At 33.0% G+C, this 27,500-nt stretch overlaps 1 protein-coding gene across 1 annotated transcript in view; it reads right to left on the minus strand.

The window, feature by feature from the left end:
• The window catches only part of LOC309632662 (cadherin-23-like), a gene marked incomplete at its 5' end in the record, with an annotated part of 102,183 nt that overhangs the window by 38,919 nt on the left and 35,764 nt on the right, over nt 1–27,500 (minus strand). Inside the window, 8 exon segments of the mRNA XM_082400421.1 lie at nt 4,055–4,125; nt 4,360–4,516; nt 6,857–7,037; nt 12,409–12,554; nt 13,923–14,101; nt 20,924–21,015; nt 21,103–21,212; nt 22,964–23,137. Coding sequence (XP_082256547.1) covers nt 4,055–4,125; nt 4,360–4,516; nt 6,857–7,037; nt 12,409–12,554; nt 13,923–14,101; nt 20,924–21,015; nt 21,103–21,212; nt 22,964–23,137 — 1,110 coding nt within the window.

Here is a 27,500-nt window from a genome sequence, read left to right on the forward strand (position 1 = left end):
TTCTCTTCATAAATAACTACTCTGATATATAATTAAGATTTGTAAAAAGTAGTTGTCATAAATTTATTTTCACTTTTAAAAAGTGAGTTAGGTATGTGTTAGTATCAGCAAGAATAATCTCTCAGAAGCAAGCTTTAAATCGCAAGCTTTGAAATCATGCAAAAACAGAATTTGAAATCCACTCTGTGTGTGAGAGGTCAAATCGTCTCATGTTTTTGTTTTTTCCCTTTACTCTCCTGAGAGGGATGTGCATGACAGGCATGATGCATTCAGGATCTTTCATGTTAAATAAAAGGGGTGACGGTAGGAGTCTCTCCTTTCTCAGCTCATGCATAATCACACAGTCCTCAGGGTGGCCATTGCTAGGGTAGGTCTGAGGCCAACCAAGAGGAGTGGAAGGAATGTGATTGTGTGCTGTGTCTTCGGTTCTTCTAAGGTTCTTTTTGTGCCTTAGCCACACTCACACTAACTATTTTCATCAACAAACAACCAGCACCTATTAGGGAGAAAAGTTATGTGTAGCAACTAGGTGATAATTTGGTGCAGAAAAGCATAGGTGAATAGCATTGTTTTCTTAGGATTCTACAATGTTCTAAGAATTATAGAAATCAAGGGCTGTAAACAAATTGTCAAATGGGAAAAAATGTTTCTGCATGAATAAACTATAATATTAGGTGGTCTCTAAACTACTTTTCAATGATAAAATTCTGTAGTCTATATTCTAAGTAGATAAAGGAAGGTGACATGAAGAACACTGATGGCACTGAACCAGATTATCAGTCAAGAAGTTAACAATCCACAGTGGTAGTGCTCCTGTTAATTTACTGTATGCTTTTTCTCATCCTAGTTGCATTAAAATAATATGGAAAAATAGAAATAAATTAAGCATTGAAAAGAAATACAACAAAAATAAGAAAATAACCAGATACACAAACATATACAAAAGATTCTATCTATGTCAGAGATGGCAGTGTAGTTTGCTGTAGAAATATCACTGCGAGTTGGTATTACAAGTGGTGAAAAAAATCAGTGGAATCCCTACTTCACTCCAAACCACAAATTAGTTCCCCTGTGTCTAGAAAACTTAAATATGAAAGACCACTTGTTAAAATATTTATGGGAAAATGAGATATTTTCCAGAATATATCATACGAATCAATAAGGAAAACAAAACAAGAATGGATAAATATATATTTTATGTGCTTCACACAAAGGAAACCCCAATATTTCATGTTTTTTTCACACAGTTGATAAATATATGAAGAGAAGTGCAACCTCATTACTAATCAGGCAAAAGCATGTTAAACTATGTGAGTGTACCAGTTATTATGAGAAGGATATCGATCAAGAAAAATCCTTATACATTGCTGGTGAGAGTATAATGTGATGCAGCCAATTTGGAGAACAACTTGGCACCACCTTATGTAACTGACTATTTACATACACTATGGCAATGCAGTTCTGTGCTTAAGTAGATACCCTTCCCAATGTGTTGCATGTAGGCACCATGCAAAACATACAGGAATGTTCATTACAACCTTAAGTGAAATCCAGAAGGAAATCCAAATCCCAGTGAGAGAATGGTTATAGTCACACAATGGAATGTTAAAGCATGTAATGGAACATTACAGCAACTAGGTAGGTAGGTAGATAAAAGCTAGCTAGATAGATAGATACCATACATAGATGACTCTTAGAGACATAACATAAATGAAAAAATTAACTCACAGGAGACTGAATAGAATATGACACCACTTTTTTAAAGCTCAAGAGCTAAGCAAACCAACAATATTGTCCAGGAATATGTACATAGATGATAAAACTATAAAATCCCCCAAACAATAACAAATACAAAACCATGTTATCGGTTGCCTCTGAAGGCCAAGTAGAGGGATGAGAAAGGGTAGTAGCACAGCTGTTAGTAATGTTCTAGTTCTGAAGAGGGGTGATGGGTTCAGGGGTTCATTCTAATGCTATGTGTCATACCTTGCAGATACGTTATCTTGTAAATATCAAATATTACATCATAAAACAGTAATCAAAGATGAATTGACTAATGAAATATATTGGGGTGATTTTTCAGGTCAATACTCATTAAAGAAAAATGACCTAATCAAATATGTGATTAGCAATACTAATATAAACATTCATTTTTTATTTTATTAATAAATTAAGTATATTACATATGAAATAGTTCGGATTCATTATATAGCAATTCATTGTTCAACATTAAAATCACATAGCTATCAACAGTACCCCAGTGAATGTCACTCTTCAATGAATTAAGATAAATTTAGAGTTAATGGTATCTACTAGTCTATTAGAGCTTTATTCATTATTTTAACATAAAACTCTTGACGCTTATTATAAATCCCAGTTTTGAGTGAATGCTGACTCTTTTTTTTCTCCCATTAGTATAATACACTGCAAATATATGGCCATCTTAGAACAAATCAATTTTATTTTTTAAAAGTTAGTATCTTAATTACGCCCCTTTGTGAGTTTAAAATTCAGACATTGTTGGAAAGCCAAATTCGTGTTCTTTGTTCTCTTAATAAAGGTTTTACTCACTAAGCATTAAAATTATGTCAGTTTCTTTTCTTCTGCAAACTGACTTCTCTTGGCTTGGCTGCTCTAGCAAGATAAGAATGTTGCCATTTTAATAACCCTTTCTCAGCTTAATCACCTTTTGAAAGAAATCCTATTGTTCTCATCCCAATAATCTAATAATGTTTTAAAAAAGAAAAAGGAGGTATACTATATACCAGTGAGTATAACATTCAATAATTTACAGGAAAATGTCGGAAAAGCCATCATGGGTACTCTGATTCAATGATTTTGCTTCTAGGAAATTTATGTGGCAGGTTTTATGGGTTTTGTCAACATTAGAGCAGGTTCAATGCAACAATCTGTTGTTTATTCATATATTTGGTGAGCTTATTTTATTTATTATTTATTCAAGGAAATGTTATACCATGCTATGATCTTAATATTCCTAATTAAGAATATTTTTGATATTGCATTATTTTTCATCATTATCAGGTACAAATTAGTATATATAGTTTCTAAGAATCTGTTTTGACATTCTGGTCATATTAACAATAACTTCTAGTTGCAAAGAATTGTGAAAATGTGGTACTGATGTATTTGGGAGTAATTTATTACTAAATCCTATCAATGCCTTACAAACCTATTTCACAGTTTAATTTTATTCATTTATAACTCATTAATTCAGTCATTAATTATCTACATATATCTACAAAGTACTGAATATATGCCAGGCACTAGTTTCATAACAGATTTTTTTTCTTTCTCTGTTTATTTGGGGAGACAGAGATGTGATAAGGGCTTTTGTGGGAGAGATACAAAATGCTGTGAGAACCCAAAGAGAATCACGTGATCCAGACAAGAGGGAGAAGAAATATTAGGGATGGCTTCTTAAAAGAAATGTCTAAGCAAAGTTATGAAGGCTGTGCAAAAGTTTGTGGGTAATTGGGTAACAAAATGCTGGGGAACATTTTCTAGTGGTATGAACAGTGTGAACAGCAGGACTAAAAGACAGAGCTGACAGACAGTGCAGTGTTTTAAGGTCATGAAAGTGTTTCTGTGTACCTCTGTTATACAGTGTGAGGCAGCAAATGGTAAGGGCATTAGAGTTAGTATGAAATGCAGCTTGGGGCTTGGGTTGGAGTCCAACTGCAAGGGCTTGTGTCAAATCCAAGGCCAAAAAACTGCTTATTACTTATGTATGTCTTACTTATTCAGACTATGTCCGATGTCTTAGCCAATTGGTCAGATGAGCAATTGCTTATCATAATGATATCCACACATTACCCACAAATCCTGGTTGAACACAATGCCTAACCAAGCCTGTCAATTCTATTTAAAAACATGTGACTATAGCAACTTATAGACTGACTTTGGTTTCAAAAATGGTTAAAAATAAAGTTTAGATTTACTGAATTGGTAAAATATTTAAGCTATTGTATATTCCAAGATGTAGTAATAAAGTATGCATATTCTATTTTATAGAATAGTTATTTAATATACTTACTTAATGGCAATTATGGTTACTTTAACACAGTCCAAAGGAATAGCCAGTACTTTATCACAGAACCATTTGTTCTAGGAAATTTATAATCTTCTTAGTTCAGTTCCCAAGATCAAAATGGCATTCCAGCATTCATTCTAAACTAAATATTTTGTTGTCAGTTTAAGGTTCAGTTGAAAATACAGGAACAAATTCTGCCATCAGCTATTTGAACTACTGTAGTTCATTAAAGATTTTATAATAATAAAAATAAAATGTTTTTCTAAGGTCAATCACAGGGCCACAGTCAGAGAGAATCTTTAAAATGCTTTCAGTTCATTGTTTGTGAGGGTAAAGTTTTCATTTGAAAAAATATCCATGATCAAATGGTAAGTTATATTGTTATTGGGAACAGTTCTGTCTTTATCTGTACAAGTTAGAGAGACTAAAAGAGTTTCAACTGAGATGCTTTCAGGAAGTTCAATTCTATAATAAGAAAATATGAGAAAAATGTGTTATAGCCTGTTAATTTAGATTTATGCAGATGATATTTAATTTAAAATATGTTTTAAAATATACTCATATTTTAAATAACTACTTCTGCCAATAATAAAATTATAATGTTGGTGAAAATTTGTGAAAGATAAGAAAACATGTGGCATTCTTGCTATAAGGCCTAGGAAAAATGAGCTGCTATTATGTTGGATTAATAAGCAGCAAATTCAGTAACACACATGCATATGTTATCACTGGAAAAATGGCAGTAGTACCTCAACTTCACAATATTTTATTTATAAATCCTAGAGCTGAAACTGATCTGAAATTACTTGCTCCATACTTTTGCCTTTAGGCACATAAGTTATCATTGTCCCCATTTTAAAAACGAGAAAACTGAGGACTAGAGAAGTTAAATGACAATTAAAAAGACACAGACTGGAGAAAAGAATAAACCTTTGACATCTTGCCTTCTGTGCAGTATAATTTTCTTTGTATTCTTGGTATTTAAAACTGTCTTGTTTTTAGGAGGCTCCTTAGATTATTGCATAATACTAGACTTGAACTAATGCTTTGATCTGCTGTATGCACAGCTCAAGCTGCCATAGTCCTGTTACTGACTGTCTATTAAATTTGCTTAAAAGTTAGCAGGGACTGTTAATTTTTACCAATATTCTTATGTTGCTCTCTGTATCCCAGTTTTTGTACAACTTCTACAGTTGGCTGTGGGGCTCGGGAGGAGGGGAGGATGTGCTGGCAAATGAAATATAAGTGAAAAGGCTGTGTATCAGTCTAGGCAAGGTAATTAAATATGTGGGGTACCTTCCACGTGCTCTCTCTCTCCATGTGGTTGGAAGTTAAAGGCAACAATATGACCAGGACAGAAGATCCAATAAGCCAGGACCCCTGAGTCTCAGCATAGAGAGAGGAGTGCCACTCACTAGAGCCAACCAAGCTTCATTACTCTTTGCATAAGGGGCAAAGAAATGCTTATTGAGTTTAGTCATTGATTAAAAAAATTTTTTGTTGGTGTTACAGCAGCTAGTGTTAAATATCCTGACCAATAAAAACAGTTGTATTTGTATTTTTTGTTTGTTTTAAAAGAATATTTCTAATTTTAATTACTTAAAATACATTAGGTTTGAGAAAAATAGTGGAATAAAAGGTGAGTTGTCAAATTTGTTAACAGAAAGAATGTTCTAGAAACCAAAAATTCTAATACTGTTCCAGTAAGAATCTGTAAACTACTAGCTAGAATAGGAAGTGAAAGCAAACTACAGTTGGAGTGTCTACAGAATTATTGTTTATTCTTTCCATCTCTTGGTTTTTTAGTAAAATATATTTCTGGCAAAAAGTTTACAAACTAAAAGTTGATTTTCGAAGTTCAGTAGTGCAATGGCACTATTTCCATATGTGGATTTTGGACTATGTTTTGTTCTACAAAGTTATCAAATATATGCCAGCAATAGTATTTCTAAAATATTGTTTTAAGTGGTTTCAATACATTATTTAAGAGTGACCACTAAAGCACTTTTATAGCATTGTATAAAACATTGTTTCTACTATGTAAGTGACAATTCTGATTAAGCAGGAGCTTCTGTTGTTCATCTTGCAGGACTGTCAAAGTTCTACTCCATGTAGTTGATTTTAGTTCTATCTAGATTGTCTTGGGTTACTTGATGATATAAAGCCCACATATCTATGGTTTTCCTCAAGGGTGGATTATTGCATACACTGTTGGAATGAGATATGTAATGAGAATACCAAAAAAGAGTATGTTACCAGAATACTGCCAGACTAGGTTAAGAATTTTCTGAGCAACCAGGTATTCTGAAGGGGAAAATGTATTAGGGATCAGGAAATCTGTGTTTCAGTGAATGAAATCTTATAGATTTGGTACTCCTTTTATATAATGGAAATAACTTATCATGCCTTCATTTTAAAATCTCTATGTAATTAAAAAGCTGAAAGTTTGCATGTGGCTTTAGCGCTATCTTTAAATTAATGCCAGTAACATTTTAAAAATGAATTATAATTTACTATCCATACATATATATAATTTTTAGTGTGATAGTTGTTTTACCTCCCTGGAAGCACGGCGCGAGACAAATGTCATCTTTTGGGGTTCTTTCTAGCTTTAATTTTTATAATTTTCTGAGACAAAGCAGGTCCAATTGTACCAGAGAAGCTGCAAATTGGTTAAAAATACAGTAAAGATGGAAGGAAGGGCTTCTTCTTCATTCCAGGAATAGTATGTTGTTTACCCATTTATTTTTCTCTCTTTTCTCTCTATGCCAAAATCTGAAGACCAAATTTGCTATAATAACTTACATGTAAGTATCCTGAGTGCATTGAGGCGGATTGTCATTGACATCTTGTAGAATCACTGTGAGTGTTCCAGTTGTGGAATGCAGTCGTTCATTGTCATAAACGCTAAAATATAATACCCAAGAATGTGGGGTGGGTGCATCTTCATAATCCAAAGGATAGGCGATTGTGACCTCTCCTGAATCTAAAAGGCAGATAATGAAAATTTGTTCAACATTCACAAGGTGAAAACACTATAAATTAAAATAGTGATATGGAGAAAATTGTTCTGGGGATAAATTAAAGGACAAATCACAGTTGCTGACCTGATGAAGCTTATACACCACTCACCGTTGAGGATCTGTGGGGAATGGTTAGTGACCTGGAAGGGAAATCCTCCTGAACTGCATAGGTCAGAAAATATTTCATAGGAGGGTCATGGTGGGTGGGGTGAGGGGTACACAGTGAAGCTTATGCTGAGTGTTGAGAAACGAGCACAAGAAATCCAGGTAAAGAAGACGGGTGGAGTGGAGGTTGCGAGGAGGGAGTTATGGCAAAGGGAAGCCAAAGGAGAAGAAGTAGGACGGACACTCCAGATAAATGGAATAGCACATGGAAGGGCAGAAATATGTGCAAGAACAGAGTATTTTGAGAAAAGTAAATTGTACTGCTGAGGATTGGGTGAGAGATGTTGAATTACAATAGTGATGGAAAGAAAGGATTTTATTTCATATTTAGCAGATAGAATTGGTAAACATATATTCTAGCTGATTAGGCATTTTTGTCTTAGAAGGAGCAACAGAAGTGGAGTGAAGACAGTAAGAGAAATTCTTAATATCTTTACTATATCCCATCCACTTTTCAAATTGTGTTGTTTTAAAGATATAGTTTATTGCAATTGAAAATATAACGTATTTACTTTTATTATGATGGGGACATATATTTTCCTGAATAAAAAGTTTTTATTTAAAAATTCGCATATATTAAATCCAAGAGAATTATACAATAAACTCTTATGTACACATCAGTAGCTTCAACAATTACAATATATGGCCAATTTTGTTTCATCTATAGCATTGCCTCCTTTATCCCCTACTTGGATTATTTTGAAGAAAATCCCAAACAACATGTCATTTCATTTGTAAAAATTTTATTATCTATTCTTAAAGGCAAAGGACTCTTCTTTTAAAATATAACTGTGATATAATTAGCATACCTTAAAAATCACATTAATTCCTTAACATCATCATATATTCAGTAATGATAAAAATTTTTGGATTGTCTTATGAAGTTTTGTTGCTTTTCAAATCATCGTCTAAGTAAAGTCCACACTTTTTAATTGGTTGGTATGTCTCTTAACTCTCTTTAATCTATAAAATTCTCCAGGATTTAAAAAATTTGTTATATAATTTTGTGTTCTTTCCATGATAAATTTAACAGTAACACATTATGCACACGTTTTTTCACCTCCCCCCCCCAATATAGTATCTCAGAGATCATTATGTAAATAATATAGAGAGGTTCCTTATTTCTTTTTCTATGGACATATTATTCCACTGTCTAGGGGTATCACAGTTTATATAATCACTGCCCTATGGATATTTTCAATCTTGCTGTTAAATAATGATGCAATGACTGGTGTGTGCATACATCTTTTCATATTTTTGTCAGTGTATTTGAGGTATTTTCTAGAGGTGAGATTGCAGCATCAAAATGTAAATGCATATGCAGTTTTCCTAGATTCTACCATATTCTCTCAGTAAAGGTTGTAGTATTTTTCATCCTCACCAAGAGCTATATGAGGTCTCTTTCACGCAGCCTCACCAACAGAAGATATTTTCAAACATAAAATTTTGGTAATCCTATAGGTTACAAATAGTAATGTAGTATTATTTTAATTTTCAATTTTATTATGAATAAAATAGAGCGTATTTTCATATGCTTGAGAGTCATTTGCAACTCCTCTAAACTGTTGATTCTTGTCTTAGTCCATTTTCATATCTGATTGTTACTTTTATTCTTCTAATATGCAAATATTTTCCCAATTTCTCATTTGCATTTTTACTTTTCTTATGGTGATTTTATTTGCTTGCCATAAAAATGTTGTTGTTGTAGTTGTTGTGATGATGGTGATGATGATGATGGTGATCATATGATGATTTATGTCACATTCATCAATTTATTCCCATGTGGTTTCTGGATTTTGAGTTACGGTTGTAAGTTTTTCCTACTCACAAGTTATAAAGAAATTCATTCATATTTTCTTCTATTATGTGTATGATTGCATTTTTGAGAAAATCTAATCAATTTGATAAAATCTGATATACAATACAAAAATGTTTTATTTTCCTCATGCTACGAGTTATTACATCATTTTAAAAAATGTCAACCTTTTCTGCACTTTTACATTTTCATGATCATTTGAGACTCTTATCAAAATTTTATATTCTGTTCCATACATCTATCTGTATAATCACTTGTCACTATCACACTGTTTGCAATTCAGAGGCATTATAACATGTTTTAATATCTACTAGAGTAGTTTCCCCTCATTGTGCCTCTGTTCCAATTTTTTTCCCTACTATAAATGCTTTTAGTTCTTCTGGCCCAAGCGGAGTAGAGTTAGGGTAGGGAGCTGTGTGCAGCGAGAAAAACAAAAACAACAAAAATCAACAAAAATAAAAACTTATAATATTTTAATTAACAGTTGCTTTTTAATTAATTTATCTATATTTGCAGCTAATGTAGCCTTTATGTGTAGTACACTCTCTAAAAACATTATTTATTTTTAATTTTGTAAATAAATATGTATTTGTCTCTCACCATCATTTCTTATGCTGATAATTCTCCAGTTATTTTGGTTGTCTGGAGTTCATTCCCTAGCAAATTCCTCAGGAAGAACTCATAGGAACAATATTTCCTGATTGCTTCCATGGTCCTGAAATTTTATCTGCTTTCTTTATCTGTGAGGTCATTTTCCTTTGTATAAATTTTTAAAGTCACAATTTGTGTCCTCAGGTTTCCTAAATATGTTACTCTATTAACTGTGGAAATTCTTGTAAAAAAAGTCTTTTTACAATTTGATTATCACTCTCTCATAACTGACTTAACCTTTTTGCCTAGGGGCTCAAATATTTTTTCTTTTTCGTTAATATCTAATGGTTTACTAGAAAATGTCTCATATTCTGCCACTCCGTATTGGTCTTCCAAAAACCTAGTTTGCCTTTTGTAACATGTAGCCTCAAATCATCTTTTATTTTAGAAACATTTTCTTGAGTGATAGATACTTTTCAGTATTCTGCTCTACTGCTTTTATGTGCTTCTTCAGGAATTTTTAGAATATGATTTAAAGTATTGCCTCTTTTCTGCCTATCTTCAATATCATCTTTTTTTCTTTCTTGATTTCTATTTTTTAGTCTTTATAATTATTAAATGTTTTAAATAATCATGAACATGTGGGAAAAATGTTTTTTCCTGAACCATTTGAGAATAAGTTGCTGATCTTGATGTCTCATCATCTCCATATACTTTAAGGTATATTTCCTAAGAGCATCCTCCAACATTACCACAATAAAAACAACAAAATCCAGAAGTTGACATCAATACACCTAATACTGAGACCTCCTTTCAAGTTTTACCAATTGTCTCAATATTTTTATAGCAAAAAATCCAGTTGTCATGTCCTTTTAGTCTCCATCGATCTGGAAAGTTCTTCAATCTTCTCTTAATTTTTAACACCATTTTGAAGATTAAAGGCTGGTAATTTTGGAGAATTTTCCTCAAATTGGATTTGCCTGATGTCTGCCCATGATAAGATTTGGGTTATGTAGTTTGGGATTAAATATCACAGAAGTTACAATATCTTCTTATGGCATGCTATCAGTTTGGCTCATTACTGATGATGTTCACTTTAATTACTTGACTAAGATGGTGTCTACCAGTTTTCTCCATTCCAAAGTTGTTATTTTATCCTTTGCAATTAATGAATATTTTATGGTGAGGTATTTTGAAAATATGTAAACATTCTCTTCCCCATGAAATTGTCAATTTATTTATGTATTTATATCTCTATGGACTAATGGAGTCCCATTTTTTATAATGGGTTATAATTTGCAACTATTATTTTCATTTATGAACTATTATGTTCAAAGTGCCCTTAAATTGGCTAGAGGGAGCCAATTCAAGCTAATTTCTGTTTGTTTGTTTGTTTTTTAACATACCCTCACCATTCCTTGAGCATGTTCTTGCTTTCTGTCACAACGAGTTATTTCAAGCTCATCTTGCATTTTAACTCCTATCACTTTCAAAATGAGTCATTGCTCTAGGGAGCTCTTGCAAGATAAAATGGTATGTAGAAGTCAGTATCTGGGTACTAGATGTGCTCATTGCTATTGTTGTATCATCCTCCTAAGTTCTTTCACTCTTTTAGTAGATGTAGCTACAGGTATGCATCTGTGTGTGTGTGTGTGTGTGTGTGTATGCGTGCCCATATACAGTTACAGCAATATCTATTTATGAAACTATACACACACACACACACACACACACACACACACAATCTTCCTGTACCTAACCATGTAATGAAAAACATGTTTACTCTAACACTGTTAATTTTAATTTATCCTCATATTGTTCATTATAGTTTTCTCATTTTCTACTTTTGTAACTCATGTTTGACAGGAGAAACCAGCCTTCATTTATGTTTAACATAGTTATTGTATCAATCCTCCTCTATGTAATGAATCTCGTATTTCTGCTGCCACTCCCTTCTTATCACTTCTGACCTGAACATCCTTCTCGCTTTGCTTAAGTTCTGGCGTGCCACAGGTCTTCCCTTCCACAGGTCTCCTTACTCACCTCTCAGATTCTACTCCCTATGTGGGACTCTTCACTGATACGAAAGGCAGTGTGTGATTAATCCTGCTCTTTTGTGCGTGCCAAATGTACAATACTTCTTAAGAAATGGAAAAGCCTTTCTTTCTTCCTTCACCTTGCTTTATGCCTAAGTTGTTAGAGGCATGCATGAACTCCTAACTTGTAGTCATATAGAATATACTTAGAGTTATAGGTCTCTTTTTCAAGCAGTCTGAATTCAAGTGCAGGTTATGACATGCAAATTAGCTGCATGAGCTTGAGTAAATGAAGATTTCTCTCCAGGCATCGTATGTTAGATGGGGATTAGGATAGTAAACAAAGAAGTTATTGTATATGCAAAGTGCTTATGAGAATGTATGATATAAAATAAATATTCAATTTATGTGACTAATATTATGGTTTTCATGGGAAAAGCTACTTCTCACAGAAAAATCACACAATAAAATCCCAGGGAACCATGCTGTGGGTCTGAATTGTTTGGGAGCCCCCTGGAGCATACAGATTGTGCAGACTATTTCCATACTTCTGAGAAGGAAAGAATGATCACTTTTTACCTCATATAAAATATGCTAAATATGCTGCTGAATATTTTAAATATTCTTTTATCCTTATAGAATGCTAATCAAGCTTATTTTTAACTAGTGAAAAATACATTTTATAATATACTTTATAAAATGATTAGCAACAAAAAATTATTATACCTTCATTTACTGAAAATTCTTTTTGTGTATCTATAAATTCATAATGTACCGAGTCCCCTATGTCTCTATCAGTTGCTGTCAGCTTCACTAGCTTTGTTCCAACAGCCAGATTTTCATAAATATTTATAGGTGCATCTGGTATATATCTGTGGGACAAAAGGGATTTTTCTATCACTTAGTGTAAACAAATGTCTCTTTTCATCTGTCACACAACAAATATTTTAAATTTTATGTGATACATATTTTGTAAGAGTTTCAAGCCCCTGGCCTCAAAAAATCTTTTTCTTTATAAATTACTACATCTGTTAGAGAATCTTTAAGTATTATAAAGTGAAGTTAAAAGTTTTCTCCTACCTATACCCTTTCTCTAGTCCTTCTACTGAATGGTTAATTATACTTTATTCCAGATAACAAAATACTACAAGCACTTTTGAAATCACTGTTTCATTTCATATTCAGGCATACCTCATTTTATTGCACTTCACTTTAATTCACTTTGCAGATATTGCATTTTTTACAAATTGAAGGTTTCTGGCAACCCTGCATTGAGCAAGTCTGCTGATGCCATTTTTCCAACAGCATTTGCTCACTTGGTGTTTCTATATCACATTTTGGTAATCCTCACAATATTTCAAACTTTTTCATTATTATTATATTTGTTATGATCAGTGAGCTTTGATATTACTACTGTAATTGTTTTGGAGCACCACAAACTATGCCAATATGAGACAATGAACTTAATGGATAAATGTTGTATGTGTTCTGACTGCTCCACCAACTGGCCATTCCTCTGTCTCTCTTCTCCTCGGCCGTCCTATTCCCTGAGACACAACAATATTGAAATCAAGCCCATTAATAACCCTACAGTGGCCTCTAAATGTGCATGTGAAAGAGATGCATGTCTCTCAGTTTAAATCAAAAGCTAGAAATGATTAAGCTTGGTGAGGAAGACATGTAGAAAGCCAAGACAGGCTAAAAGCTAGGCCTCTTGTGCCAAACGGTTATCCAAGTTCTGAATGCAAAGGAAAGGTTTTTGAAGGAAATTAAAAGTGCTACTCAAGTGAATCAAGAATGATAAGAAAGTGAAACAGCCTTATTGCTGATATGGAGAAACTTTTAGTGGTCTGGATGGAAGATCAAACCAGCCACGACATTCCTGTAAGCCAAAGCCTAATCCAGAGCAAAACCCTAATTCTCTTCAATACGAATGTATCAATGTGCATTTTCTACAATATTTTACTTATTAAGGAGTATTTATAATTTATTACTTAATAGGAAAATAGAAAGCTTTGAATTCTTATTCCATAAAAAAAAAATTGACTTCTGTGGTTTCAAACATAAAATATGATTGAGGTTGACTTTCATGGAGCTAATAGAGGTTTGCTTCTAGGTCACTTTGAATGTTTGTAAAAAAATTGACAATGGAAATAATAGCAAAACTCTGATATTTACCCCATTATAAAAAAAGATTCAGTGGTTAAATCTTAACATTTAAATATTTACTCTTTGCTTACGTAAGAACAGGACTCTCATCATTAACATTCCTGCTGTTTAAAGTCATGGTGCCAATGCATGACTCCAGAGACAGGTTCTCTCTATTTCTCACAGCAACCACTATCTGGAAATGATAAAATAAATAAGAGATGACAGAATATGTTTTTTGAGTGCTTAAAATATGCAATTTCCCTTTACAAAAATTGTTTTAAAAATAAAATTGAAAAGCACTTTAAAAATTGCAGCATAAGAATGGGATAGGTCTAATGGAATAGGTCTATTCCTAAAAAAATCTTAAGGTCATTTGTCAAAAGAAGTCTCTTTTGTACCCTCATGTAGATTTCTGTGTTTAATGCTACCTACCAATTGTTATGGAACTTTGACAATGTTTTTAAACATTGGTATTGGTATGCTACATTTAAGGCAATAGAGTCAATTTGAATTTGTTGAAATAGCAAACTAAAAGGATAACTTAAGTTTCACTGTTTAGGAAAAAATATGTGAAGGTAAACAGCTATCTTATTTTTGGAAAATAATTGAAAAATCATGAATACTTTAGTAACGTCATAAAAAGTTGTAAAATTTTCATATAAAAAGTTGATATTCCAATGTCATAATAATCAAAAATGTTGTCTAATAGAGTAATAACTAAAAGCTTGATGAAGTCAAAGAATTATTTTAATTTTTGTTTTATTAAATTTAATTATATAATTAATAAGTAGATTATGTACAAAAACAAAAAGCAAATCAAAGTCCCTTTAATTATATAATATAATATTGATACTTTATTGAGCCTACTATTTCAGAAATATTTCAAATAAATGAGAAGAAACTGAAGATTACAAGGAATATTTGACAAAAATGTAGCTTGACCAAAAATATATTACCACTGAAGTAAATTATTATTCAAAAAAATGTATAAACTGCTTAAAAGACAAAGGGTGATTTAAAATGAAAAGTTTTTTTTCAAATATGTCAATTTTCCTTTCTTTGACACTGGCTTAAAAAATGGGGTTCCCTACGACAGCACAGCTGTTCTGAATTAACTATTCACCCATTTGTTCATGCATCCTCAGTAGTACATCATGTAAGTACCAAACACTGATATTTAAAATAAGCAGCACACAGTTTCTGCATGTACAGAGATTACAGCAGAGCATGAAAGTATGAGGGAGGATAGTAACAGCTTTTTAGAAGAGATGACAAGCCAACAATGGCAAGGTAGCATAGGGGTGAAATACCCATACTAAAGTTAGGCTGCTTGAGGGAGGAACACTCCCAAACTCATTCTACGAGGCCACCATCACCCTGATACCAAAACCAGACAAAGAGGTCACAGAAAAAAAAAAACAAACTACAGGCCAATATCACTGATGAACATAGATGCAAAAATCCTCAACAAAATACCAGCAAACAGAATCCAGCAGCACATTAAAAGGATCATACACCATGATCAAGTGGGGTTTATCCCAGGAAGGCAAGGACTTTTCAATATACACAAATCAATCAATGTGATAAACCATATTAACAAATTGAAGAAGAAAAACCATATGATCATCTCAATAGATGCAGAAAAAGTTTTTGACAAAATTCAACACCCATTTATGATAAAAACTCTCCAGAAAGTGGGCATAGAGGGAACTTACCTCAACATAATAAAGGCCATATATGACAAACCCACAGCCAACATCGTTCTCAGTGGTGAAAAACTGAAACCATTCCACTAAGATCAGGAACAAGACAAGGTTGCCCACTCTCACCACTATTATTCAACATAGTTTTGGAAGTTTTAGCCACAGCAATCAGAGAAGAAAAAGAAGTTAAAGGAATCCAAATCAGAAAAGAAGAAGTAAAACTATCACTGTTTGCAGATGACATGATACTATACATAGAGAATCCTAAAGATGCTACCAGAAAACTACTAGAGCTAATCAATGAATTTGGTAAAGTAGCAGAATAAAAAAATAATGCACAGAAATCTCTTGCCTTCCTATACACTAATGATGAAAAATCTGAAAGAGAAATTAAGGAAACACTTCCATTTACCATTGCAACAAAAAGAATAAAATACCTAGGAATAAACCTACCTAGGGAGACAAAAGACCTGTATGCAGAAAACTATAAGACACTGATGAAAGAAATTAAAGATGATACCAACAGATGAAGAGATATACCATGTTCTTGGATTGGAAGAATCAACATTGTGAAAATGACTATACTACCCAAAGCAATCTACAGATTCAGTGCAATCTGTATCAGACTACCAATGCATTTTTCACAGAACTAGAACAAAAAATATCACAATTTGTATGGAAACAAAAAAGACCCCAAATAGCCAAAGCAATCTTGAGAAAGAAAAACGGAGCTGGAAGAATCAGGCTCCCTGACTTCAGACTATACTACAAAGCTACAGTAATCAAGACAGCATGGTACTGGCACAAAAACAGAAATATAGATCAATGGAACAGGATAGAAAGCACAGAGATAAACCCCATGGACCTATGGTCACCTTATCTTTCATAAAGGAGGCAAAAGTATACAATGGAGAAAAGACAGCCTCTTCAATAAGTGGCGCTGGGAAAACTGGACAGCTACATGTAAAAGAATGAAATTAGAACACTCCCTAACACCATACACAAAAATAAACTCAAAATGGATTCAAGAGCTAAATGTAAAGCCAGACACTATAAAACTCTTAGAGGAAAACATAGGCAGAACACTCTATGACATACATCACAGCAAGATCCTTTTTGACCCATCTCCTAGAGAAATGGAAATAAAAACAAAAATAAACAAATGGGACCTAATGAAACTTAAAAGCTTTTGCACAGCAAAGGAAACCATAAACAAGACAAAAAGACAACCTTTAGAATGGGAGAAAATATTTGCAAATGAAGCAACTGGCAAAGGATTAATCTCCAAAATATACAAGCAGCTCATGCAGCTCAATATCAAAAAATCAAATAACCCAATTCAAAAGTGGGCAGAACACCTAAATACACATTTCTCCAAAGAAGATACACAGATTGCCAACAAACACATGAAAGGATGCTCAACATAACTAATCATTAGAGAAATGCAAATCAAAACCACAATGAGGTATCACCTCACACCAGTCAGAATGGCCATCATCAAAAGATCTGCAAACAATAAATGCTGGAGAGGGTGTGGAGAAAAGGGGACCCTCTTGCACTGTTGGTGGGAATGTAAATTGATACAGCCACTATGGAGAACAGTATGGAGGTTCCTTAAAAAACTAAAAATAGAACTACGATATGACCCAGCAATCCCACTACAGGGCATATACCCTGAGAAAACCATAATTCAAAAAGAGTTATGTACCACAATGTTCACTGCAGCTCTATTTACAATAGCCAGGACATGGAAGCAACCTAATTGTCCATCGACAGATGAATGGATAAAGAAGATGTGGCACATATATACAATGGAATATTGCTCAGCCATAAAAATGAAACAAAACTGAGTTATTTGCAGTGAGGTGGATGGACCTAGAGTCTGTCATACAGAGTGAAGTAAGTCAGACAAAAACAAATACCATATGCTAACACATATATATGCAATCTAAAAAAAAAAAAAAGGTTCTGAAGAACCTAGGGGCAGGACAGGAATAAAGATGCAGACATAGAGAATGGACTTGAGGACACTGGGAGGGGGAAGGGTAAGCTGGGACAAAGTGAGAGAGTGGCATGGACATATATACACTACCAAATGGAAAATAGATAGCTACTGGGAAGCAGCCGCATAGCACAGGGAGATCAGCTCGGTGCTTTGTGTCCACCCAGAGGGGTGGGATAGGGAGGGTGGGAGGGAGATGCAAGAGGGCGGGGATGTGGGGATATATGTATATGTATAGCTGATTCAGTTTGTAATACAGCAGAAAGTAACACACCACTGTAAAGCAATTATACTCCAGTGAAGATGTTAAAAAAAAAATTTTTAAAGAATAATAAAGTTAGGCTGCTTGTGTTGGAATCATGATTCATCCATTTACCAGCTGGATGATCTTGGGTAGGCCACTTATTTATTTGGACTTAGTGTCTTCATCTATAAAATGGAGGTTAAAATGATATCTACCTCACAGGGCTTTCATAAGGATTAAGTAAGTTATTATGTGTAAAACACCTTACTGGTGCCTAACACATACTCAACATAATGTAACTGGTTTGTTGCTTTAGGAAAAAAAGTAAATGTGTGGCTTCTTGAAAATCTGGGTAAGAGTGCCAACACAGTACTTGGCAATTCAAAAATGATTTCAAACTAATGAATCTATTGTTCCTCATTGTTTTAAGTCTTAACAAATACATGGACCCTTGAAATTAGTAGAGAGAATTCATGCTTTCATTCAAGAAATATTCTTGAGCACTGACTATACAATGCACTGTGCGGTACACCAGAGACAAGAAGTAAATTAGAAATAACCTTACCATGGAGGAAATCAATGGAGAAGATTAATATGTAAACCAAAAGAGGATGAAAGTTTATCAAATGAAGGTTTGTTTTTAGATCAGGTTGGTGGACAGAGTAAAATCATTTGCCATAATCCTTCCAGAATACCACTGCCATTAAATTATAGGAGAAAAAGAAAGAGGGAGAGAGAGAGAAACTCATAAAAGTTAGGTTGTACTACACATTTGGTCCAAGAATAGCTGGGCCATGAAATTAACATATAAACTTTCCTGAAACCAGTGATGCCCTAGGAATGCCAAGAGGTATACCCCTTTGGAGGGACAATTGCTCAACACTGTTTAAATGTGTAAACATGCAGAAGCTCTTCTAATGATGAGCTCACATGTGGGAAGAAAAAATGAGTGAACAAACCACCTTGAGCTTTAGTCAACAAAGACAAGGGAACATTTAGGATTATAATCCCCAAATTAAATTAAAATATTAGCAAATTGAATATAGTAATCTATATTGAAAACTACCTTATATGGGGTAGGTTATATGCCAGAAAGACAAAGATGTTATAATAACATAAAATGTATTAAAATAACTCATACATTTAATAAATTCACAAAAAGAAACCATATAATTTTCTAAGTAAATGGAGAAAAATATTATAAAATTCAACATCAAATATCCCTTAACAAATTAGGAATAAAAAAAAAAAAAAACTTTTCTGGGCTTCCCTGGTGGCGCAGTGGTTAAGAATCCACCTGCCAACGCAGGGAACATGGGTTCGATCCCTGGTCTGGGAAGATCCCACATGCCGCAGAGCAGCTAAGCCCGTGTTCCACAACTACTGAGCCTCCGCTCTAGAGCCCACGTGCCACAGCTACTGAAGCCTGCACGCCTAGAGCCCGTGCTCTGCAACAAGAGAAGCCACTGCAATGAGAAGCCTGCGCACCGCACCACTCACCACAACTAGAGAAAGCTCACATGCAGCAACGAAGACCCAACACAGCCAAAAATAAAATAAATAAATTTATTAAAAAAAAACCAAAACTTTTCTTACTTAAAAAAGATGTCTACCATAGCCCTATAAGAAATACCATTGTCATTTGAAACATTAAACAATAACTTTTAAAATCAGGACAAAACAAGGATGCATCCTATTACCACTTCTAGTAAACATTGTTCTGGAAGTCCTTATCAAAAAAATAAGGCATACAATGTGAATAAAAAGTTTTAAGAATTGAAGAGAAAAAAACAACTGTCACTCTTGACAGTTATTTTAACTGTGAATGTTAACACAGTTAACATAGAAATGAAAGCTCATCTAGAAATTATTCAAATTAATATAAGGAGTTAGCAAAGTTGCTGTTTTAAATATCAAGGTATAAGAATCAAGTTTAACCTTGAACAATTAGAAGATGAATATACAGCAGCAAAAGTCAAGTTGTCTAGGAATATCATACATATAATGTGTAAAATTACAAACTTCTGTGGAGAAAAATATGAAATATATGGAAGGAATTAATGAAGTTCTGAATAAATTAATAAATCATCCTGCTTTATGGATGATAATGATGCTAATTCTCTTCAGTCTAATTTATAAATTCAGTGTAATTAAAATCAAAACGTGAATGGGGCTTCTTTCATAAAGTTAATTTTGAACGTTATATGAAAGAGTAAAGAAGCAAATAGAACTGAAGCACTTTGTTTAGGAGTGAATGGAAAACAACAAAGTTGATAAAAGAGAGATGATCGTACAATACCAAAGTGAAAATATTATAAACCATTAGCCAGTTGTCCTAGAGTACCAGTTGTTGCTTATAATTTTTCCTCTAACTCTCTCACAGTGAGAAAATCCTGGTCGAAATATTTGTAGCTTATAAAGGCTTGTTTTAGGTAAGGTGATGTTTTTAAGAAAACAATGTTTCCTAATAAGTCTACTACTGGAAGCATTGAGAAATGTTTAAGGACACTGGGAAACATTTGAAATTTAAGTGGTCCCATTTCCCAGAATGACTTTGTAGGAGAAAAGATTTGTTATGTTTTCCATACACTTATACCTCTCTGTTCTTTCCAAATATTTGTAAATCTGAAATTTGACCAGGACATTGGGGGGAAAAAAGATTTAGGCCAGATCTCTACAGTCAAGTAAAGCCAAGGATAGAGGCAACACTCCAGATAATTTGTGACTGTAATAAAGGGCAATTTTATTTAATTACCCAGAACATTGCCTCAGTTTTATGCTTTTGAATATGGAGGCAACCCCTTCTCCAACATTTTATGCTTTTGAGTATGGAGATAATCCCTTCTCTAACTTTTATATGCACTTAAAGAAGCAAACACAAAAATTGAAATAATATTTTTTAAGTATTTTCTAATGGAAAGAGTAAAATGAATCAAATAAAATTCTAAATTTATTTTCTTAAAGTGAATTTTTGCTTGATCTATGTGAATATGAAAATGCAATTACATAAATTTGGTATTTTTATTTCAATTTAGGTAAGTTTTTAAAAGTTATTCTTATTGAAAATATTGAAAATTATTCATATTGAAGGGTATTTAAAGGTATTTATTATTTAATGTTAAGTTTCATATTTATTCTTACCTTAGGATTTGTTTCATAATCCAAAAGAGGTCTCGTGGTTTTAGAAATCACGCCATTATGTGAATCCAAAGCAAAGTAGGCAGTGGCATTAACTGAAGAGTTTAATATTAAAAACTTTTAAGAAAGCACACAAAAAAATGGTTAATACATTATTGAAAAAGCATGGATTCTGAACTTACAGTTTTGATGCAGTTGTTTGGCAAGACCTAAGTAAACCAAAATTAATTTTGTGAAGACAGTGCCCATGAAAATGAAAGCTAAACTTTCTTTTCCAGACTTCAAAAGTAATCTGAAAATTCATTTACATTTTTAGTTGTATTTTTTCCAAAGATTTTTATATTTAAGTATTAGAGCATTTTTGGTAAATAACAATCATTGGTTTTATAATTAGTTTATTTTCTAGTGTTGCATTTACAGATTTTTCTAATATATAAAAAAGTCATTCCCTCTTGTATACTCAGGAGGCACATACAGTGAATTATTTGTAAAAAGCCATTAGATCTCATCTCTAAATTGATTTTCTGTATGGCACAATAAAATATTGCTTTAGACAAAGATATTTTTTAGGGACATCAGCATGTTCCTCTCCATTGTTATCACTGTGCTTCTAACTGGGCTCAGTTTCAAGATGAATATTAAAGATTTTTAAAGGGATTTAGTAAAGACATCATATTTTGAAAAAATTTACATCCAGTTTCTGGTCCAAAGAGAAACAATAAAACCTGGGAGACATATCCAATGCCATTTCCAAAAACGCATCACAGCCATTTTGATGGGCATACTAACTGATTTTTATTTGTCTATGAGTGAACAACCAAAGTTGGCTTATATTAGGCTAAAATCCATTAAATGTTCTTTTGGAAAAATCTCATTTTCTTTGTTTCTCCCCTTATTATTATAGCTTTTTGTTTAAAAAAATTATCATTTTCCAAGTCTTTGTTTTGTTTTTCTTTCCCAGTGACTTTTACAATATAATTCAGATATAATATTTAGTTATGAAATGTGTAATATTTAGTTATGTGTAAACACATAAAGTTGTACTCGGTATTTACATAGTCACCCCATCCTCCTCCCACATGCATGTATCCTGGCCTAAACCCACATATATATCTACACACCCTAAATGCACATAATCCCCATATCCTGACCCTGTCCTCCCACACACATTTACACACCCACATAAATGGAGCTTCTGAACCTAGTAAATAAGAAACTACACTTTTCCTGTGTCATCTTCTGTCCTCAGTCTAAAATTCACATGGGCAAAAAAATGAAATTGGGAGTACTGATCAATGCCTCACTATAATCAGGTCACCAGAAAAGTTATATACAGGCTAAATTTTCCAACAATGCCGCCCTAAGCTTTCATTTCAACCTTATTCTCCAAATGATGTTTATAAGCCAGCTATCAGGGTAAGTATGAACAAATGGAAAAAGTTTAGTTTGCTCTAAAGAGAATTAGAGCAGAATATTCCATTGCACTAATATGACTTATAATACATTCTATAATCAAAAACTCAATTTTTTCTTACAAGTACAATTAGAATATAGTTCATATGTACACCATAAAAATTCCTGAGAAAATCTCAAGTGATTATCTTGTATTTCTTCTTCTTTACTCCCTCTTAATCTGTAACTATTTTGTCATGTATTATTTATTAAATCACTATTAATTAATTATTGCTGAAACTAGAACTTATATGAAGATACAACATATCCTTTATTCAAATTATGTGTATAATAAAGAAAACATGCCTGATCTGGGATGAATAAAAGGTAACAAACATTAAAGGATATTCTCTCAGCTGTATAAATGTCATCAGACAAATGGAAAAAAATGTAAGCTCTAGTTTTTCTAAATGCCTTTTAGAGCATTTTAGAAGGTCTGTTGCTTTCACTTCCAAGTCATAATTTTTAGTCTGTTACTATATTCAAAGGTTTAAAGTCCTTCTCTCACTTCAGTGACTACCATAAGATATAAAGACAACATTAATTCAAAGCCTGATGAAATAAATTTTTGCTCATTGAAAATTTGAGAACTTTTTAAAAAATAAAAGTTGGAAAAAATTAATAGATAATAATACAATACTTACATCAACTTCTTGTCCTGGATCTGGATCTCTTGCAAGAATCCTATATATAAAAGCAAATGCAGGAACATTTTCAGGAATAGACACTGAAACACCTATACAACTATATAAACCATGAGCAATAATTTAAATTCAAACATTCTTTCACTACTTTTTGCTTCATATTGGCTCCATAAGTTGTTATACTGTAAGAATTTCTCCCTACAGCAGTTTTCTTAATGATATTTATTTCAGAGAAATAAAGACCACAAGTAATTTTTCCCACTAACATTCATTTTAAGAAAGCCAATATAAAAATATCAGTTTCATATTTCTACATTTAAATTTTGGGTTAGTGTGTGGAATAGGATATAATTGCTCAGTGTCTGGCACAAAGTCAATGACCATTAAGATATGCTTTCAACTTTGATTCCTTTGTTAGATAATTGAAGTCTTTTATCTCTTTTCACAATAATATACAAAAATAGAGCAAAAGCTGTGGAGTCAGGAAGAAATGCAGTTGAATTTCTAGCCCATCAATATTCTCATCTGTACAATAGGATAAGATATATTCTCAACCTTAGAGTAGTTCTGAGGATTAAATAAAATACTATATGTAATGCATCTCACAAGTGCTCAATAAATGTTATTTACTTTCCTTTCTTCAACCACTGCTGCTTATCTTTCTTTCAGTGTTACCAATTGTGATTCTGTCTCACCTAAAAACCGAATAACACAAATGAACACACATTAAGCCATACGTATTTTCTTCACCTGTTGTACGATTCTACAAATGATACTCTTTTAAAATTATTCCTGCTTTCTGTGCACTTGAATATTGAATATCAAGTCTATAACCTAGACTAGGTAGTCCTGTAAAAGCCTCATACAGTTTGACTATTTCGAAGAATGTAATGGAACAATTGTTGTGTGAACAGGTCTTGCTTATTTTGAACCTTTGTTTCAAACTGAACATGTGTAAACAGATTGCCTAATTTAGTGGTCACTCTAGTTAATTAAGGCCATTGGATAATTTAACATAGTAAGTGAATTTAATATGTATGTATCACATCAGCCACCTGAAAGTTGTGTCAATACCCTGTCTTGAAAAACCTCACAGAGACCCACAGAATTATCCTATTTTAGATAGAAGGCAGTATTTTCTTTTCTGCTACTTCTCTGTCACAAAGACCATAAACCCACATGATGGAAGAGAAGAGAATCTTGATCTTGATCCTGCCTAAGCAGCTTATGCTGGTTCAGCCAAGTCTGTAGTAGAAGTCAGGTCAGAATGACCTCCTTGTGGTCCACATGTATCTTTTTAAAGCTTTCTATGATTTGGGGGAGACCAAAAATGTAAATTACAAAGAACATCAGTTCAATTGTCTCAAACTGATCCAAAAGATAAAGTTTTCATAAGCAACAGGCCTGTAAGATGATTCATTGTAAAGCCTACTAGGAGGCTTTTCTTTCTTAAGTTTAGCATTTATGAACAAGTCCCTTTAACATAAATTCTTATTTCAGATAGATTTATCACATACTAGAATGTATGTTTTGGGTCAAAGTACAAAATCTCTTTGTGTGTATGCATGTGCACATGCATGTGTGTTTTGGAAATTTTCAGTTTCCAAAAGAGTGATATTTCTAAAAATTGGAGAAGTGATAATACTGGCTGTGTGAAATGAATAGAAAGCAACAATGGACAGGAATCCACAACAAAACAAAAAAAGCTATTTTAATAAAATTTGTGGTGTTCCATTTGCCCTCAACTTTTTTATCCTCTCATTGTCTCCCAGTTAACTGGGTAGTTTCTCCTAATAGAAACAGCTAGAGAAAGAAAAGGAGTCAAAACAGAGAAGGTAGAAAGAGTAAAGAGGGTTTTACTGTGACAGATAAGTAAGCTAGTAAGGTTAGAGACAAATGGAGGAAAAGAATGCAGAGACTAACTAGCAGAACAGATATAATTGATGAGCTTGAGTTGACCAAACCAAAATCAAACCAATCCTACTTGGATTTTCTGAGATACTACTATGTGCAAAGTCTCAAGTACATTTAAATGTTTAAAAGTTTTTATTTTCAGGAGGTCTTTATGAAAAACACAAACACACATAAGGGTGAAGTCAGGGAACAGTATATGAAGCTGTGATTTGTATGGCACTAATGAGAACATACTTCATTATCTTATGCATGAGGGTATGCTGATTCTAATTAATATATTATGAAAGTTTTTTAATGGGTGCAATTTTTTAAATGAAATGCAATTGACAAAATTTTAACTTATACCAAACTTTTCAGGAACATCTATTTTACTGAAGGATACCTCCATATATTACTTTAAATATCTATTCTATTGCAATTTATATAATTGAAAACCTGTTTTAAGCAAGTACTCTTTTGGAGCAAGAATATCAGATGAAATAGCTACAAACTATTAGGAATAATGATGATGATTATTCAAGAAGTTAAAATTGTATAACTGTAGCTAGAGTTTTAATTTGAGAAACATTTTTAAAATTAACAGTAGAGAATGTTGCAAAATAAAGAATAATTTTTTGTAATTATACAAAAAATAAAGGTAACTATGGTCATATATATAAAATGGTATTTATAATTATGGGTTAATATCACATAACATGTACACAACAAAATTAGGGAAACTTTACAGTTTGTATCACCTCATGATTACTATTTTTTGAAAAGATAATTTTTAATTGCTAGGTAGCATTTCATCAAATGGATATACTATCTTTTAACCAATTTCCTATTATTAGGTATTTTTTTATTTCAAACATTATGTTACTATAAACTTTGCACATAAATCTTGATCATATCTCTAATAATTCTGTAAAAAAATCTCTAAGAAAGAAAAATACTGAAATGAAGACAATACTCATTTTAATACTCTTTATAAGCATTTACTAAAATAGTATTTTAGATTGTTATTCAAAATTTTGCTTTATGAAAGTGTTAATTTCTCTTTTATTGAAGTGTAGTTGATGTATAATATAAGTTACAGGTTTACAATAGAGTGATTCACAATTTGTGTGTGTGTGTGTGTGTGTGTGTGTGTGTGTGTGTATTATACTTTATAAATATATTTAAAATATTTGACCCCAGAGTAGAAATAAAATATGACTTATGAATAATAATTTATTTGTCTGCTGTCATCCTCCTGAAATTTCTGCTCCTCAAATTTCTAGAGCCAATTGTCAAACCCTAAGCACTCCCCGCTTCCCCATTCCTGATTTTTTTACAAATTTGATAAGGGTCCCAAAGTTCTTTCATTCATTAGACTTTGAAGACATTGATTATGGGGATGACCTCAGTGTTTAACACTGAGTACATTCCTGCCATTCTGGGAAGAGGATATTTCTGAAGAACAGAGGAACACTCCGAGGCTTGTCCATTAGAATGGAGAGACAGGTGACACCAACTTGCAGAAGGTGCTTTATCTTCATTTTGCAGACATACTACTTTATTGTTGTTTCCATTGTCAAAATTCAGTAGCATGTAGCTGTTCAGGATTTCAGGTGAGAAACCCAAACGTTTCCAGGTCACGCAATCTCCCAAATTTTGTCACCTTAAATCCTTGTTTACTTTTTCCCATATCAAAGCAATTAAATTATCTGAAAACTATGCCTCAGTTACATGATTTAATTTCCCCATCCTTCAAAAGCAGTTCATACAGCCATTTTGCTCTTGCAAGAGTGTCCTAAATGGCTTCTCAACACTCAGTTTCTCTCCCTTTATGTGGCATCCAGACTGACTTTTTAGGTGGAACCGAAACTTATGATTTCTTTGCTTAAAACTTCTTAGTCATTTTCTATTCCTCCTGAGATAAAATTGGAACTCTCTGCCAAAGTTCTAAGACCCTTCATTATTTAGCCTCTTCCATCCCTTTCCAGCTCCCTCGCTGGTCCATGGACCAGCACCATCAGCATCATCTGGGAACTTCTAAATGCAAATGTTCAGGCCCCACACCACACCTGCTGAATCAGACCACTGTGGCTGGAACCCAGGTATCTGTATTTCAACAAGCCCACCAGGTGATTCCACTACACAATAAACTTGAGTATCCACTTGTCTAGAAGTATTGGCTTTCTTGGAGTTCTTCAAACCGACCATGTTCTTTCCAGCCTCTAGACCATTGCATTTATTTCTTTATGTCTAGAATTTTCTTCCTTTGTCCTACTCAACTTTTTACTTAAATATCAGCACTTAAAGATGCCTTCCCTGACCTCCCATCTAAATTCTCCTAATGTTCTCTCCATCAAGTTAGTCTCTGTTCCCCTTTTACTATTATTATTTTTTTTCTAGTTACTAATATAATGAAAGTTTATTGTATTTCTTATCATTTAAGTTCACCTTCATCATCAAAACTTTTCCTTGGGTTACGTGGGTGGATATTCTTCTGGGGATTAGAAAGAGAGAAAGGTGCTCTCCCCCGCCAGCCACCCTCTCTCTTTTTTTTTTTTTTCACAACTCACACACACACACTGTATTTTATT

This window comes from Balaenoptera borealis (assembly GCF_965194805.1).
Source record: "Balaenoptera borealis genome assembly, chromosome: 7".
In the NCBI taxonomy this organism is placed as follows: domain Eukaryota; kingdom Metazoa; phylum Chordata; class Mammalia; order Artiodactyla; family Balaenopteridae; genus Balaenoptera; species Balaenoptera borealis.